At 42.6% G+C, this 17606-nt stretch overlaps 1 protein-coding gene across 4 annotated transcripts; it reads right to left on the minus strand.

The window, feature by feature from the left end:
* Nucleotides 1–2105: 2105 nt before the first annotated feature.
* On the minus strand, nucleotides 2106–17606 carry MTRFR (mitochondrial translation release factor in rescue). Of its 4 annotated transcripts, XM_039910380.1 has the most exons (4): nucleotides 8991–9165; nucleotides 8379–8455; nucleotides 5267–5571; nucleotides 2106–2403 (listed from the first exon to the last, which is right to left on the minus strand). In XM_039910380.1, exons 3-4 carry the CDS (start codon nucleotides 5546–5548, stop codon nucleotides 2164–2166), a joined length of 522 nt encoding a protein of 173 aa, XP_039766314.1. In that variant the 5' UTR covers nucleotides 5549–5571; nucleotides 8379–8455; nucleotides 8991–9165; the 3' UTR covers nucleotides 2106–2163. The 4 variants fall into 4 exon arrangements, with proteins under 4 accessions (XP_039766314.1, XP_028914593.1, XP_028914595.1 ...); XM_029058760.1 differs by lacking the exons at nucleotides 8379–8455; nucleotides 8991–9165 and adding an exon at nucleotides 17530–17606; XM_029058762.2 differs by lacking the exon at nucleotides 8379–8455.

Genomic DNA, 17606 nt, shown 5'->3' on the forward strand with positions numbered 1-17606 from the left:
CAATTTAGAGGGGGAGATGGACATTGATATAAATAACTTAAAATATGTAATTTAAAGATGCGTATGTAAGTGCTGTGGGGTTGGGGGAAGGGAGAGGGGGGAGTATCAAATGACCAAAGAGACAGAGCCAAGTGCAGAAAGACCAAGTGCAGCCAAAAGGCCCTTGCCAGGAACCTTAGGCCAAAAAGTGAGAAATTCTTATGGTTTGGGAAGGTATTCTCAGAGCTGAGATCACTTTTGCAGGAAGGTGATAAAGTGCTTAATCCCTCTCTTATACTCTTGTATCTAATTATCAAAGAGATTCAGTGAAGGCAGTCTCCCCAACCCCTTTCTAGGTAGGGGTTTGATCCAGGGGCCGGATCAGAATTTGACCATCTTTCACTTGTCTGACTTTAGTTGTACCAGAGAAAGTAAGAAGTAAGAAGTAAGGTGTTTTGCAAAGAACAGATACACCTCTACTATAGGCAACAGCTAGAAGATGAGAAACATTAGTTGTGGTGCACATTTTGGAAATTGAGCCTGTTGTAATCCAGCCAGACCAATATCTTAAACCTAATTAAGTAGGTTTTTTTTTAAAAATAATAATGCTGGTATTTAAGCGCTTACTATGTGCAGAGCACTGTTCTAAGCGCTGAGGTAGATACAGGGTAATCAAGTTGTCCCACGTGAGGCTCACAGTTAATCCCCAATTTACAGATGAGGGAATTTAGGCCTAGAGAAGTTTAAGTGACTTGCCCAAAGTCACACAGCGGACAAGTGGCAGAGCCGGCATTCAAACCCATGACCTCTGACTCCTAAGCCCGGGCTCTTTCCACTGAGCCACGCTGAGGTATTTGTTAAGCACTTTCTCTCTGGGCCAAGCACTTTCTCACTGTACTAAACGCTTAACCAGGTTGGACACAATCCCTGTCCCATATAGGCCTCAAAGTCAACTCCCATTTTACAAATGAGATAACTGAGGCACAGAAGTGAAGTGACTTGTCTACAGTCACACAGCAGTCAAGTGGCAGAGGCAGTTATTGGGAAGCAGCGTGGCTCAGTGGAAAGAGTCTAGGTTTGGGAGTCAGAAGTCATGGGTTCGAATCCCGGCTCTGCCACTTGTCAGCTGTGTGACTGTGGGCAAGTCACTTCTCTGTGCCTCAGTTCCCTCATCTGTAAAATGGGGATGAAGACTGTCTCACGTGGGACCACCTCATTCCCCTGTATCTACCCCAGTGCTTAGAACAGTGCTCTGCAAGTAGTAAGCGCTTAGAAATACCAACATTATTATTATTATCAGTACCTTGGCCTCCTGACTCCCAGGTCCGTGCTCTGTCCACTAAAGCCACGCTGTTTCTTTTGCTCTGTGAGTCATATCATCAGAAAGAGGTCATTGGTACACTTCTCTCTTGGAAAGCAATACAAGTCCTGGTATTTCGGCTGCCTGCTAGATGTCATTCTCAGTTCCAATATCCTGTTCCACTCCTTGAGCATTAACTAAAGTCGTGTCAAAACAAGCAAACCGCTAACCCTGCCGAAAGGGGTAACTGTAAGGTACAGAATTAAGTACATTAATTCAATAGTATTTATTGAGCGCTTACTATGTGCAGAGCACTGTATTAAGTGCTTGGAATGTACAAATTGGTAACACATAGAGACAGTCCCTGCCCTTTGACGGGCAGTCTAATCGATTAGACTGTAAGTACAGAGTTGCAGTTCGGGTCTAATCCATCCAGGGAAATAGCACCAAATAAATTAACAATATTCTAGATAGAACTAATCTCATTTTTATGGATCGCAATTTAACCTGGCAACTGCACATAAAGAGAATTGCGCATATATATCATCATGAATTAGAAGAGAATTTTCTAAGCTCAAGACTGCTTCTCTTGCCCTTGTCCTCCATTAGCTAATGGAATAAAGGGGCAAGTAACATCCATTAGCTTTTCAAGTCACCATCTTGTTTCTCTCTAACCAAAATTATTCTTTTTATCTTGGCACAACTGCAGCAATGTCTAAATACCAGTGAGTAATCATCTTCTCCCAACAGATGAAGAGTTGACACTGTGACTCCTATTAACATTTGGCTCAGGTCTACGATTTTGCAGAGTAGCTCATTAAATCCATGTTTTTACAAAAATGTATTTATTTTAAAAGTTATACAATAGATTAAAACCACTGATATTAGTCCTTCACAGTTATGTGACCAACATCTTCTTGACATGCTTTCTGTAGTTCCTTTAAGTGTTTCTTTTTTTCTAAAATCTCCTTTGCTTTTCTCTTCTTTTCTCGTTTATTCTTTTCTGCTTCACGTTTTGCTTTGAAAATGTAACTGTTTTCACCTTTGTAGAAAATGTCCACCTTTTCTTGTAGTATTTCCCTAGCTTTTTTTCGGTTTTGGTCGACTGATCTTGTTTGATGACACTGAAAAAGATGTTGATATTTTAGAACAGGTTCACCCTCAGACGGTCTTTTGTGACTTAAATAATGTTTTATTGGCCAAGTGGTTTATTCAGCAGCCTTCAGAGAGTTTGGAAAAACCTTCCACCCCACAGAGACATGACTCGTATTCTGCATCCACAACTAACATCATTTACTACACTCCATCCCTTTCCTTGGGATGCCAGGAGTTATGGTAATAGTCTCTCAAGTAGAAATTGTAGCACATAAAATATAGAACAAACACAACCTCTCCCCTCCTCCCAAAGACCCACCGTAATGCCGCAGCATACAAGGGATCATCATTTTTCCCAGTATGCCTTTCCATATTTAGATGCTTGAGGTCCTGAGTTTACAGCTACCATGTGTGCTTAATTTAGTTGCATTCTAAGGCCGTCTCAAGAAATCCAAAAACACCAACTTTCAGCCCAAAGTGGGTGGTGGTGATGAAATGTAGAGAACTGCACTCACTCAGCAAGTTAAACAGAAAGACTGAAGACGCCAGGTTCCAGAAGACACTTCCTCCCCATGAGCAATAAGTCTAAGTGTTGCTTTTTCATGGTGAATGGAAAAGAAGTGACTGAGATTACTCTGATTCATTCTGGCTTGCAAACTCCCACAAATTTCCCTTTGCCAAAAACCTGCCCCTGCCACCTCCCTTCCTGCTGTATCAGTAAATGTCACACCTCCTTTGGGAACAAATAAAGTTGGAACAGGTCTCCTGGGAAGAAAAGGGGATGATCATTCAGTTTAATATAGTTCAACCTTGTTTACCTGGACCCTGCCTGTCTTTTGGTTTCATTTTTTAGTTACATTATGTGATTGTGTGTTCATTTTCCTGAATTTGCTTGCCCCATTTAACTTGTTTCTCCGGACAACAGAAGTTAGTTCTGAGAGATGGGGGTTATGTTCTTGAAGAGCCTCACGTAAAGAAAAATGCACAATATATTGTTTGCCTCGATGCCACAGTCTTGCAATCTGACACTTTCTTCCCATCTCACATTGCATTCTATCCTGATCGATAGAATGCATGTTGACGGAGGAATATTCCTTCATTCCCCAAGTCTTCTCTCCCTCATTTTGCAACATGGTGAAAACATGCGTTATAGGAGATTATGCCTGGTCTCAATCTGAATGTATGAGGTTGAGTTCTCTGAAATTCTAAGTGGACTTGTCTGCTTCAAAAAGGGATTGGGGGAGATAAAGCAAGAACCATCATACAAAGTGATGGGCTTGGGAGACAGAAGGACCTGGGTTTTAATCTCCCCTCTACCACTTGTCTGCTGTGTGACCTTGGGCAAGTCATTTCACTTCCTCTGTGCCTCAATTCCCACACCTGTAAATGGGGATTAAGATTAGGAGCCCCATGTGGGATTTGGATTGTGTCTCACCTGATTACCTTGTATCTACCCCAGCGCTTAGTACAGTGCTTGGCACAAAGTAAAAGCTTAACGAATACCATTCGAAAAATGAACGCAGAGAGCGTCAGATCATTTTCTACAACTCTCTAAAGATTAAGATTTTAAATACATTGGGTTCCCACACTCGCTTCCACTAAACTAGGGGATGTTCGTCTCTCAATGCAAGTCTGTGCGGATGTGACATCTAGTGGAGTCCAAACAAATGGTTTGTGCCCATACACAGAGCTCTGGACACCAAGAGTCTTCTAACATGAATTTTAATACAGGATTTTGCAAGAACACAACTCCATGTAAAAAGAGAATTGGGTATGCATTGAATGGCCTAGTTGAAAAAGCACGAACCTGGGAGTCAGAGGACCTATTGCTTGCTCTATGACCTTGGGCAAGTCACAACTTCTCTGTGCCTCAGTTCCCTCAACTCTAAAATGGAGATCAAATACCTGTTCTCCCTCCTACTTGGGCTGTGAGCCCCTTGTGGAACAGAGATTCTGTCCAAACTGATTAACATGTACCTACTCCAGTTCTTAGAATGGTGTTTGACACACAGTAAGCTCTTCATAAATACCATAAAAAAATACTACCCATAGAAAGCAACAGAAAGCGTTCGTAAGGAAAACTGTGCAGCATGTGCAGAGCTACATATACTTAACTCATTAGTGCATGGCAGGTTAAGTGACCTGTTTAAAGCCATTCAATTTTATATCAGTGAGGGAGAATAGACCACCCTAAAAAATTCCACTTTGGCTATTTCTACAAAGATACGATGAAGCAATGGGTTTTTAAATAGCTGAGTTTCTGTAAATAAAGCTTTCCAAACAGCAAAACCTTAGTGTTGTCTGCCAAATTTAAAAGCAGCAGTAAAATTTTGCTACTGCTTAAACAACAACAAAAAAACAACCCTATACAGACATCCTAGTTGGTATCCTGTGGTGTCACCTCACTGCCTTAAATGTGAATGGCAAATCTGTATGGTAGAAAATTCCCAAGGGATAGGGTGAGGTGTTCGCACAATCAATCAGTCATCAAAGGTATTTATTGAGTGTTTACTGTGTGAAGTACACCGTAGTAAGCACTGGGGAGAGTACAATATAACAGTTGGTAGACATAATAAATGTTGGTATTTATTAAGCTCTTACTATGTGCAGAGCACTGTTCTAAGAGCTGGGGTAGATAAAGGGTAATCAGGTTGTCCCATGTGAGGCTCACAGTTAATCCCCATTTTACAGATGAGGTAACTGAGGCACAGAGAAGTTAAGTGACTTGCCCACAGTCACACAGCTGACAAGTGGCAGACCTGTTCCCTGCCCACAACAAGCTTACAGTCTAGAGGGGGATGGAGCACACTCAAGTGTCTGGTAGGTTAGCCATATAGTGGAGAGTATAATGGCAGTTGTGTACTATTAACAAGATAATTTAGATTGAATTACCTTGACCACAATCCCGGATGGGATATGCTTCAGGACCACGCAGTTGCTTGTTTTATTGGTGGCTTGGCCACCAGGACCGTGGCCTTTCACAAACTGTTCTTCTAGTTCACTTTCATTCAGCACAAGGAGATGTTGGGAATCTTTCTTGCCTGCTAGCTGGTTTGAAGGCACAACGATGCAGGGTGATAGAAAGTTTGTCTTCCTCCAAAACCAGAGTCCCCAGGGCACTAAATTACTTTTGGTCAGGGAGGCTGGAAAATGAAATAAAACTGAAGCACCCATTTAGCAAGTAGCTCCTACGGAATCTGAAAAAAAGTGGGTGGGAGAGAATAATTTTTAACAAATTTCAGTTTGCTCTCCGATCTACACTCTAGTTCCCAACATAGGGGTTCCAAATCTTCTTAAGTATTCATTCATTGTATATTTGATATGATTTTTCTTTTTTAAAAATGAAAACGTTTGCTCCCCTGGCCTCTGGGATGGTTAAAAAAACTGGTGACAGATTCGGCAGAGAGCAATTCACATTGAGATTTTGTCAAATAATATAGAACCATCTTATTATTCCACACATATCAGCTGTTCTCTCTCAAAACTCTTACAGGCTTACATTTTATAGGGGTGTTAAAAATTTGCAGAAATGAAACCTAGATAGGATGTTAAATGGTTTAAATGGTAATCCTTTATTGGAAGAGAATAAACTCATTCTCAGGGTGCCACCCTATTTTAAAACAGAGCTAATGCAATTTCCTAGGAAAAAATTTAACATTTAGAAAAAAAATCTAGAAAAAAACACACCCACTTCAGGAAGATTTTAAGAATTAAGATGACACATATTTACTGTTCAAATGTCATTCGATCTCTTCCTGCATTGGATGGCCAATCACAGTCACATAGTTAAAGACTCTATGTTTATTTTGTAGTTAATGTAGTGGGTGCCCACTTTTAATCAGTGACGCAAACCATCTTGCAGTTCTAGCTGCTTATGGCTAACATTACAGAACCAAATCTAGACAGTGCTCTGCACATAGTAAGCGCTCAATAAATACTATTGAATGAATGAATTTCTTCTCTCTGATGAATGTTCAAATCAGGCGATGGCCAGTTACGAAAATAAAGGCATGTGTTACCAAAGTAAGTCTCCAAGCAGATTTAATGAGAATAGAAAATTCCCCGCCCCTGTTATAGATACCTATTGCTTAAGGGTGATGGGAAAAATCAACCCCAAAGCTGTTTGAGCTGGACTGTCAGACAAGCACATCCCAGGGTTCTGACAAGACTTGAGTTTCCCACTCAAGACCTGGTTTAGCCCATCATAATCACATTAACAGCACCCACTAACATGGAGAAAAAAATGGAGCTGGTCAGCTAATAGCCATGACTCTCTTAACTGAGAGAAAAATTGTAAATTCTTTTCCATATCCAAGCAGTGGTGGCTTTAATCATCTTCCCTTCTAGGTTATAGACATTTCAAAGAGGATTAAATGTAGTTTTCAAAGATCCTTCTGTTTCCGGACTTTTTCGGGGAGCGGGGGAGGGGAAGAACCACTCAGTTCTATTTTTTTACTTGCTTTGACTTCATGATGACTGGAAAATGGGCCTTTAGTAATGGGACTAGGACTGCAGTGAGATTAGCCTGGGTCCCTGAGAGAGCCAGGATTCTCTCCAGCCTTGCCTCCCCTCCTCAAACCAGGCTTTTCGTTTTTGTTTTTAAATATGGTGTCGACTCATGGGGGTGACAGGTTGGGCACTTTGAGAGGATAATAGTTGTGAATGAATGGATTTTTTTGAAGCTCAAAGTAACCAATCTGGAAGGCAATTAAAATCAAGTGACCTATATGAATGGTCTAGAACTGGTTTTAATTTTTTATCTTTAACAAAAAATTTCAGAAGTTCTCTTGGGTGTCAGGGAAGATGCAGTAGTGTGGATGATGGTTGCCCCACTACTTTTTTTTTCAGAAGAAACTCATCTAAGTAACAAATATAGTACATGAACTTCTTTGAGGGCAGGGACTGTGTCTGTCTACTGCATTTTAGTACCAAGCTCTGCACATAGTAAGCATTCATTGCCACTGATGGATTGACTGATGAACTTAGAATCTTAGATTTCCTTCTCCTTTAAATGCTGAAAAACCTGCTCTTCACCCCTCTTAATATCTATCTAGGAAACAAAGTTTCCTTCATGCCGGTTGCTAGTTTCTGATGTAGATCTAATGTGGGACACAGGACAATTGGTCTCTCTCAGACATCTCTTCCGCAGTTCAGCACATTTGATCAGGCAAGGCAAGTGTGGTACGTCGACAAAGGACAGAAGCAAATCTGATACTGGAGGCGAAACTTCCACACAAAGGAGGGCAGAGTGTTTTTAATCAACCCTTCTGAATCCAACCCTCTGTGGTTCTTAAAGTCTCTACCTTTTTGTCCCAGTTCAGTGCTTTCAGATGCACTGAAAGGATTCCCATCCAATTGGCGCTGAAGAAGGCCGCAAGTTGTCGTGACTGGCTGTTGATCTAGCAGTTAATTCCAGCAACCAATCCGGACAGGCTGGGCATTCCAACTATCTCCTGGAGCTTTGGCTCTACTCCAATGGTGGCTTAAAATCACAAACACACCCATGGTCCCACTTCTCCAAACCCCAGGGCAGAAGCCTGATTGGATCTTGGTTTTTTGTGATACCCACAGAGGCAGCCCAAAAGCCCTTTGGGAACAATAAAAGCATCTCAAATTATACCTTCTTGTGACATTTAAAAAAAAAGGAAAAGGGGAAAAAAGAAAACGGAGCCTCAGTAAGAGGAAACCAGGAGTGATGACAGCTTTGACCTAATTTTTTTTTTTTGATATGCATGTGAGCTGACTCTCCACTCCTGACTTCTTTTTAACTCTTCCTTTCCTCTGATAAATGTTTCTGTGCTAAATAGGTTTCAACACTGAGTTCAGCTTTCTCACTTTCCTCCTTCCTCCCAGCAGTCAAATTTGCAGATAATCTGCCACTTGCTCAATTACTTTGGGGACAGTAACATTTTATATTGGATCTTAGGTAAGGAATTTAGATTTCTCTTACATTTGCTTACTTCCTGAAGAGAGCAGGCTTTTAATTTTTTTTTTTGGACAGTACCTGTCTTCAAGGCTTATTGATGTAGCTGCTCAGTCTTGATGGTTCTTTATGGGAAAAAATATTCCTCTGCCAAACAACTGAAAACCAAAAGTGCTTGTCATCAGAACTTTATGTGTCAGCTCCCTTAGGGCTTACCTTCCTCCATTAAATTTAGATAGAACTAGCTAATTTTTCTTCCAGTTACCACCCTTTTTAAACCCGGGAAATCAATATTAACACTCGGCTGTTATGAGGAAATTGTGATTGTTGCTGAGATTGTCAATTTTTAAAGTGTATTGTGGCTGTTACTTACTTTTACTGTACTTTAATGCTTACAAGTATACTTTAGGAGTGTCAAGGGAACTGGAGGAAAAAACAACACTAAACTTGGGGAAGTGTTTATATTGTTTGTGTTCAAACAACAACACATCTAACAAAAATATTAGCTCTGTAAAACAGAAAATGTGGGCAACGTGGCATTTTTAAATGAGCAAAAGAAAATGGCCACCTGATGGCACCAAAAGCTAGGTGAGAGCAAAGGGACAATTTTCTTCCCAAAGATGGGGAAATGGCAGCTACCTCAAACAGGATATTTTAGGTGCATTCTAATATTTGAAAATTGGATGAACATACCTAGTCCTCATTCTCCAAATCACACCTCCCCTTCGGTTGGGATTCTTGGCATTCTTCCCTCTAGAGGTGGGTGCTGCGGCCAGGCTTCAGGCACATCTGAATCACTTCATGTGATTATTTTTGGGAAGCAGTATGGCTCAGTGGGAAAAGCACGGACTTTGGAGTCAGAGGTCATGGGTTCAAAATCCGGCTCTGCCACTTGTCAGCTGTGTGACTGTGGGCAAGTCACTTAACTTCTCTGTGGGCAAGTCACTTAAAAACTCTCTGTAACTACCTCATCTGTAAAATGGGGATTAAGACTGTGAGTCCCATGTGGGACAAACTGGTTACCCTGTATCTACCCCAGCGCTTAGAACAGTGCTCTGCACATAGTGAGCGCTTAACAAATACCAACATTATTATTATGTTCAGCACGAAATTTTGGCCTCAACTCAGACACATTTTCATTCATTCATTCATTCAATTGTATTTACTGAGTGCTTACTGTGGGCAGAGCACTGTACTAAGCGCTGGAGAAGTACAATTCAGCAACAAATAGAGAAAATCCCTGCCCACCACGGGCTCACATTTTCATCCTCTCCAAGAATACACAGACCATTTAAAGGGGAAGAAGTACAATAGAAAGTTGAGCTCTTCATCAAGAAAACAACTAGCTCAGTTTATATGTAAAAGAGCAAAAAGGGTGACTGTGGCCCGAAACCCAATTCACCAGCATATTACAGGTACTTTGGAAAACACTGGGGGAAGGGGTGGGGGCTAGGGGATGAGGTGGTGCTAATGAAACACAAATAAAAAGCATCATGTTTTAGAGAACGATATTCTGTTCTCAAAATATTTTCACAAAGGTAAGCTTCTTCTGAAATGCTTCAGAAAATGATTATCCTTCCCAAAGTCAGAAGGTGATTTTGTCCTATTTATAGCCCTGTGACTTAGTGACCAAAATTCCACAAATTCCAGCAGCACTATTTTAAAGGACCTATAAATACCAATAGTTCTCCAAATATTATCTCCTTCCAGCTAAGCTTTTCAGAGAACTCTACAAACAAATGATTCTCCTATTATTCAAAGGGTGAAACTGGGGAGGGGATGCTATTTGATTATCCTACACACTTTACATAATCACAAATGGAATCAATGGTATTTATTGAGCGTTTCCTGTGGGCAGAGCACTGTATTAGGGCAGAGAAGCAGCGTGGTTTAGTGGAAAAAGCATGGGCTTGGAAGTCAGACTGTGAGGCCCGTTGTTGGGTAGGGATGGTCTCTCTCTTTTGCCGAATTGTAATAATAATAATGATAGCATTTGTTAAGCGATTACTATGTGCCAAGCACTGTTCTAAGCGCTGGGAGGATACAAGATAATCAGGGATTGTCCCATGTGGGGCTCACAGTCTTAATCCCCATTTTACAGATGAGGGAACTGAGGCGCAGAGAAGTTAAGTGACTTGCCCAAAGTCACACAGCTGACTAGTGGCAGAGTTGGGACTAGAACCCACGACCTCTGATTCCCTAGCCCGGGCTCTTTCCACTGAGCCACACTGTTTTTCTAGCGCTTAGTAGAGTGCTCTGCCCACAGTGAATGCTCAATAAATACGACTGAATGAATAATACAAATAATGGTAGTATTTGTTAAGCGCTTATTATGTGCAAAGCACTGTTCTAAGCGCTGGGGGGATACAAGGTGAATGAATGAGGTCTAATCCCGGCAAAGCCACTTGTCGCTGTGTGACTTTGGGCAAGTAACTTAATTTATCTGGGCCTCAGTTATCTCATCTGTAAAATGGGGATTAAGACTGTGAGCCCTGCGTGGGACAACCTGATAATCTTGTAACTACCCCAGCGCTTAGAACACTGCTTGGTACATAGTAAGCACTTAACAGATATCATTATTATTATCATCATTATTATTATTAAGCGTTTGGGGAAGTGCAATACAACCAAGTTAAGAGACGTGATCCATGTCCATAAAGAGTTTACAGTCTGCAGGAAGAGTTTAAAGGAGCTAAAATTCCTTCAGTCTAAATGCTCCATTCACTCGTCCCACTGCATCGATGGTCTCTTTCTGTAAAGGACTTCCTTTAGCACCAGATGCGCCAATTATATTTTCAGTTTCCTTCCTTAAACCTAAAAGCCATTATTTATTACTAACACTAACAATATAAATACCAATGGCATTTGTAATGTCCCTACTGTGTGCTGAGCACTGAGGTAGATACAGTATACAATCAGATCAGTCACAGTCCCCATTCCATGTGGGGCTGTTCATCTAAAAGGGAGGGAGGGTAGGGTTCTTATCCCCATTTTACTCATTCATTCAATAGTATTTATTGAGCATTTACTATGTGCAGAGCACTGTACTAAGCACTTGGAATAGACAATTCATCAACAGAGACCATCCCTGCCCATTGATGGGCTTATGGTCAAATCGGGGGAGACAGACGGACGAAAAACGACAACTTAATCGCAATAAATAGAATCAAGGGGCTGTACACTCATTAAAATAAATAGGGTAATCAAAAATATACAAATGAGCACAGTGCAGAGGGGAGGGGAAAGGAGAGGGGGAGGAGCAGATGGAAAGGGGGGAAAGGGGGCTTAGCTGAGGGGAGGTGAAGGGGGGGCAGAGAGGGAGCAGAGGGAAGAGGGGAAGCTCAGTCTGGGAAGGCCTCTTGGAGGAGGTGAGCTCTCAGTAGGGCTTTGAAGAGGGAAAGAGCGTTAGTTTGGCAGAGGTGAGGAGGGAGGGCATTCCAGGACAGCGGGAGAACGTGGGCCAGGGGCTGATGGTGGGATAGGCGTGAATGGGGTCGGTGAGGAGGTGGGCGGCAGAGGAGCGGAGCGTGAGGGGTGGGCAGTAGAGAGAAGGGAGGAGAGGCAGGAGGGGGTAAGGGGATGGAGAGCCTTGAAGCCCAGAGTGAGAAGTTTTTACAGAATAGGAAACTGAGGCACGAAGAAGTTACATGATAATTATTACAACACTGATTGATTGAATGATTTGTCCAAGGTCTCACGGCAGGCAAGTGGCAGAGCCAGGATTATAACCATGGTCTCCTGACTCCTGATCCATATGTCCATTGGTAGAAGCAGCATGGCTTAGTGGCTACAGCACAGGCCTCTGAGTCAGAAGGACCTGGGTTAATAATGTTGGTATTTGTTAAGCGCTTACTATGTGCCGAGCACTGTTCTAAGCGCTGGGGTAGACACAGGGGAATCAGGTTGTCCCACGTGGGGCTCACAGTCTTAATCCCCATTTTACAGATGAGGGAACTGAGGCACAGAGAAGTCAAGTGACTTGCCCCCTGTCACACAGCCGACAAATGGCAGAGCTGGGATTCAAACTCATGAGCCCTGACTCCAAAGCCCATGCTGTTTCCACTGAGCCACGCTACACCACTTGTCTGCTGTGTGACCCTGGGCAAGTCGCTTCACTTCTCTGGGCCTCAGTTACCTCATCTGTAAAATGGGGATTAAGAGTGTGAGCCCCATGTGGGACAGAAAATGGGTCCAATCCAATTAACTTGTATCTACCCCAGTGCTTAGCACATAGTAAGGGCTTAACAGGTACCATAAATATTATTACTCCATGCTTCTTAACAGTTTATTTACAACTACTACAAAGAACCCATCGTTTCTTTTCCCAACCCAAAACTACTCACTTTCCTTCTCTGAATCCCAAAATTCCCAGTATCTTGAATCTCTTTGAAGTCAGTCATTGGTATTTATTTAGTGCTTACGATGGGTAGAGCAGTGTACTAGGCGCTTACAAGAGTGCAATACAATGGCATTAGCAGACATGTTCCCTCCACATGCGTTTACAGTCTAGAGGGGTAGACAGACATTAATATGAATAATTTATAGTATAGAATTTAAAGACATTTACATAAGTTCTGTGGGGTTGGGAGTGGGGAGAACATCAAGTGTCCAAAGGTCACAGACTGAGGTGTGTAGATGACGCAGAAGGGAGAACGAGCCACAGAAAAGAGGGCTTAATCGGGGAAGGCGTCTGGGGGAGATGTGACCTTGGTAATGCTTTGAAGGTGGAGAGAGTGGTGATCTGACATATTGGACAGGGAGGGAGTTCCAGGTATGGGGAATGACGTGGGAAAGGGGTCGATGGCGAGATAGATGAGATCGGGACAAGTGAATAAGATGTTGCTAGAGGAGTGAAGTGCGTGGGCTGGGCGGTAGTAGGAGATCAGTGAGGTGAGGTAGGGTGGGGTGAGATGACTGAGTCCTTTAAAGCCAATGGTAGGGAGTTTTTGTTTGATGCGAAGGCGGATGGACAGCCATTGGAGGTTCTTGAGGAGTGGGGAGACATGAGCTGAATGTTTTTATTGATAAATGATTTGTGCAGCAGAGTGAAGTATGGATTGGAGTGGGGAGAGACAGGAGGCTGGAACGTCAGCAAGGAGGCAGATGCAATAGTTAAGGCGGGATGGGATAAGTGCTCAGATCAGCATGGTAGCAGATTGGATGGAGAGGAAAGGGTGGATTTCACAGGATTTGATGACATTGAATATAAGGGAGGAATGAGAGAGAGAAGTCAAGGACAAGGTTACGGGTTTATCAGGTAGGGAGGATAGTGGTGCTGAGTGGTGGTGTCTACAATCAATAAAGTCTATATTTTCTGAGGATACATAACATTTTTACTTGATTCGTGGATCACATGCTAGAGAACAAAAACAGCTCCTAACACCGTAAAGAACTTTGTGAAAAACAAAATACCTACAAGATACTTTATTGCCATTGTTCTTGTCTGTCCGTCTCCCCCGATTAGACTATAAGCCCGTCAAACGGCAGGAACTGTCTCTATCTGTTGCCGACTTGTTCATCCCAAGCGCTTAGTACAGTGCTCTGCACATAGTAAGCGCTCAATAAATACTATTGAATACTAGTTCATAAATTGGGAAACACTGATTGCAGCATTACTACAGCTTAAGACTTTCTGAAATACAGAGAATCTTCAGAGCCAACAGACAAAAATCTTCTGCAGTGCAAGTTGAATACATAACTTGATAGATGCTGAGGTGCTAACTTCATCATTTTTAAAATACGTACTATGAATTCTGATGATACAGTACATATTGCTAATCTTCTCATTTTGTATCACCCAACTGTCAGCTTGGCCCTTCTGTACCCCGCAACCCCCAAGCATTTAAGTTACCACAGCCCTTGTAGCACACAGAGGTTCATATCTTATAAAACCTATTATTCCCCTATTTGTAATTTATTTGTCTCCCCTGCTGGACTAAGTGCCTTGAGAGCAGGGATGGTTTCTATTTTGATCTCTCCCAAACACTTAGTACAGTGCTCTGCATGCTGTTAAGTGTTCGATAAATACTATTAATAATGATGAGGATATTTTTAGAAAAATCCCTTTTCAGCTTCTCTTTAGCTTTGACCTTCAAACAGTATAATAATCTTGTGGTTATGAAATCAGTTGCCAAAGAAATAACCTTAATTTTAAGAACACAGCAATACTGACTTTCCCTGCAGGACCAGAAGAAGGTTGAACTACCTTAACCGGACAACTCTGGTTTAAGGACAAATGGTTTTGAGTGTTATGCAACATGGTAAGAACAACTACTAAAGATCCATGAAAAGCTCATTCTGAATTTTTTGTCCTGAATAAAGTTTAATTGGCTTGCTCCTGATGTTTTATTTGGGATGTAACCTGCAAGGGATGCACTCTTCCAAAGGAATAGTCATTTTCCAATAGTTGTTCGTCTGGCTCACTCAGGAGTAGGGGATGCCTCTTGGCTTCTGCGTAACCATTGTTTCCTAGAGCCCCTGAGAAAATTGGTTGTGTGAAAATTTGAGAAGAGGAGGCGAATCTCAAATCTCGTTTTTGTTATGAAAGGTTTTTACAGTCTGGATAATAATCAAAATTTCAGCTAAGAGAGGCAAGCGCTTGCACATTATTAATAATAATAATAATGGTATTTGTTAAGCACTTACTATGTGCCAAGCACTGTTCTATGTGCTGGGGTAGATACAAGGTAATCAGGTTGTCCCACGTGGGGCTCACCGTCTTAATTCCCATTTTACAGATGAGGTAACTGAGGCCCAGAGAAATTAAGTGACTTACCAGTCACAAAGCTGACAAGTAGCAGATCCGGGATTAGAAATGACGACCTCTGACTCCCAAGCCCGTGCTCTTTCTCATAAGCCACGCTGCTTCTTGTGAAAATTTTAACTTTACTCAAGCAGAATGATGACCCTCCATGCAACTATTTATATGTGCTGTTTTTGTGGTCTGGTGCCTGGGGATCAACTGCAGGGAAAACAGTTTAATGATGATGCCTCACACACTTTGATTATTTTCAAAGCAATAAATGTTTTCAAATTCTGAAGGGTTTACCGCACATAAGCAAATAAGACTGCATATCATCATTTATGGATAGATATGTCAAAATCAAACAAATGCAACAGAGGGACACTTACCCACTCCATAACCTAGCTTGTTGGCCTGAAGCCAGGGGGAAAGATAGTGCAGTGGTTATTTTTATGACAACTGCACTTCTGGACTGAGTGTTAGGGCTTCTTGGAGTCTTTTCTCATCTGTGGGTATGTACCCTAAAAAAGTTTCTTCCCTCTTGATCACAGTTTGGAATTACCTAGTTGTCAATCAAGTAAGAGTTCATGGGATTTTAGAGATTTTTATTGCTTCTTTGAGATCTACTAAAAATCCCTATATTTAAATCACTAATATAGAAACTCATATTCCCTACAATTTAGAGCAGCAGCACGGCCTAGTGGAAAGAGCATGGGCCTGAAAGTCAGAAGGACCTGGGTTTTAATCCCAGCTATGACATTTGTCTGCTGTTTGACCTTGAGCCTCTGTACCTCAGTTCCCTCATCTGTAAAATGGGAATTAAAAACTATAATGAACCTGATTACCTCGTGTCTACCTTGTAGCTTAGAACAGGACCCGGCAAATGGTAAGCGCTTAATAAATACCATTAAAAAAGCCACCAATTAAAAAAAACTAAACTTAAAGAAGAAATGTGCTTACACTGTGGCTGGTGTGATTTAGGTTAGCTTTAGGGAAGAGTTAACTGACAGATGTTAAAACATGGGAAGCAGCACGACATAGTGGATAGAGCATGGGCCTGGGAGTCAGGTCATGGGTTCTAATCCCCACCTCTTGTCTCACATGTGGGCTTGAGTAAAGTCTCTTCACTTCTCTGTGCCTCAGTTCCCTCATCTGTAAAATGGTGATTAAAACTGTGAACCCTATGTGGGACGGGGACTGGGTCCAACTGGATTTGCTTGTATCCACCCCAGTGCTTAGTATCATCCCTTGCACATTGTAAGCACTTAACAAATACCACAATTATGAGAAGCAGTGTGGCTTAGTGGAAGGAGCATGGGTTTGGGAGTCAGAGGTCGTGGGTTCTAATCCCAGCTCCGTCACTTGTCAGCTTTGTGACTTTGGGTAAGTCACTTGACTTCTCTGGGCCTCAGTTCCCTCATCAGTAAAATGGGGATTAAGCCTGTGAGCCCCACGTGGGACAACCTGATCACCTTGTATCCATCCCAGTGCTTAGAACAGTGCTTGGCACATAGTAGGCGCTTAACAAATACCACCATTATTACAGTCTTTTGCACCAAATAAGTGTTCAATACAGTGCTTCCCGCTGAATAAGCGCTCATCAAATCCCATTGCCTGGTTAATGATTGACCCTCCTCTTAGCTCTGAGCCGCCTGGGGGTGGAGAAGCAGCGTGGCTCAATGGAAAGAGCACGGGCTTGGGAGTCAGAGGTCATGGGTTCGAATTCCCCTCTGCTACTTGTCAACTGAGGACAAGTACCTCAGTTCCCTCATCTGTAAAATGGGGATTGACTGTGAGCCTCACGTGGGACAGGCTGATTACCCTGTATCTCCCCCAGCGCTTAGAACAGTGTTCAGCACATAGTAAGCGCTTAACAAATACCAACATTATTAACTTCTCTGTGCCTCAGTGACCTCATCTGCAAAATGGGGATTAAGACTGTGAGCTTCACGTGGGACAACCTCATTACCCTGTATCTCCCCCAGCGCTTAGAACAGTGCTCTGCACATAGTAAGCGCTTAACAAATACGAACATTATTATTATTACTAACTTCTCCGTGCCTCAGTGACCTCATCTGCAAAGTGGGGATTAAGACTGTGAGCCTCACGTGGGGCAGCCTGATTACCCTGGATCTCCCCCAGCGCTTAGAACAGTGCTCTGCACATAGTAGGCGCTTAATACCAACATTATTAACTTCTCCGTGCCTCAGTGACCTCATCAGCAAAGTGGAGATGAAGACTGTGAGCCTCCCGTGGGAAAACCTGATGACCCTGGATCTCCCCCAGCGCTTAGAACAGTGCTCTGCACATAGTAAGCGCTTACCCAACGTTATTAACAACTCGGTTTGCCAGGGATCTCTGCAGCGAGTCGGCGGGACCGGGAGAATAATCCAGGAGTCCCAGCTCCCTTTCCTCCATTCCCCCTAAGAGGGGGGTGCCCAGAAGAACTGGATTCCTCACTTTGGGATTGGGGGGTCCAGGGTCTCTTACCTGGGACACAGGAAAGGTCGGCACACACTGCAAAAACCAAAGGATGCCAAAGCAAACTAGGCCGCCTTTCTCCCACT

This window comes from Ornithorhynchus anatinus, chromosome 2 (assembly GCF_004115215.2).
Source record: "Ornithorhynchus anatinus isolate Pmale09 chromosome 2, mOrnAna1.pri.v4, whole genome shotgun sequence".
NCBI classification, from domain to species: domain Eukaryota; kingdom Metazoa; phylum Chordata; class Mammalia; order Monotremata; family Ornithorhynchidae; genus Ornithorhynchus; species Ornithorhynchus anatinus.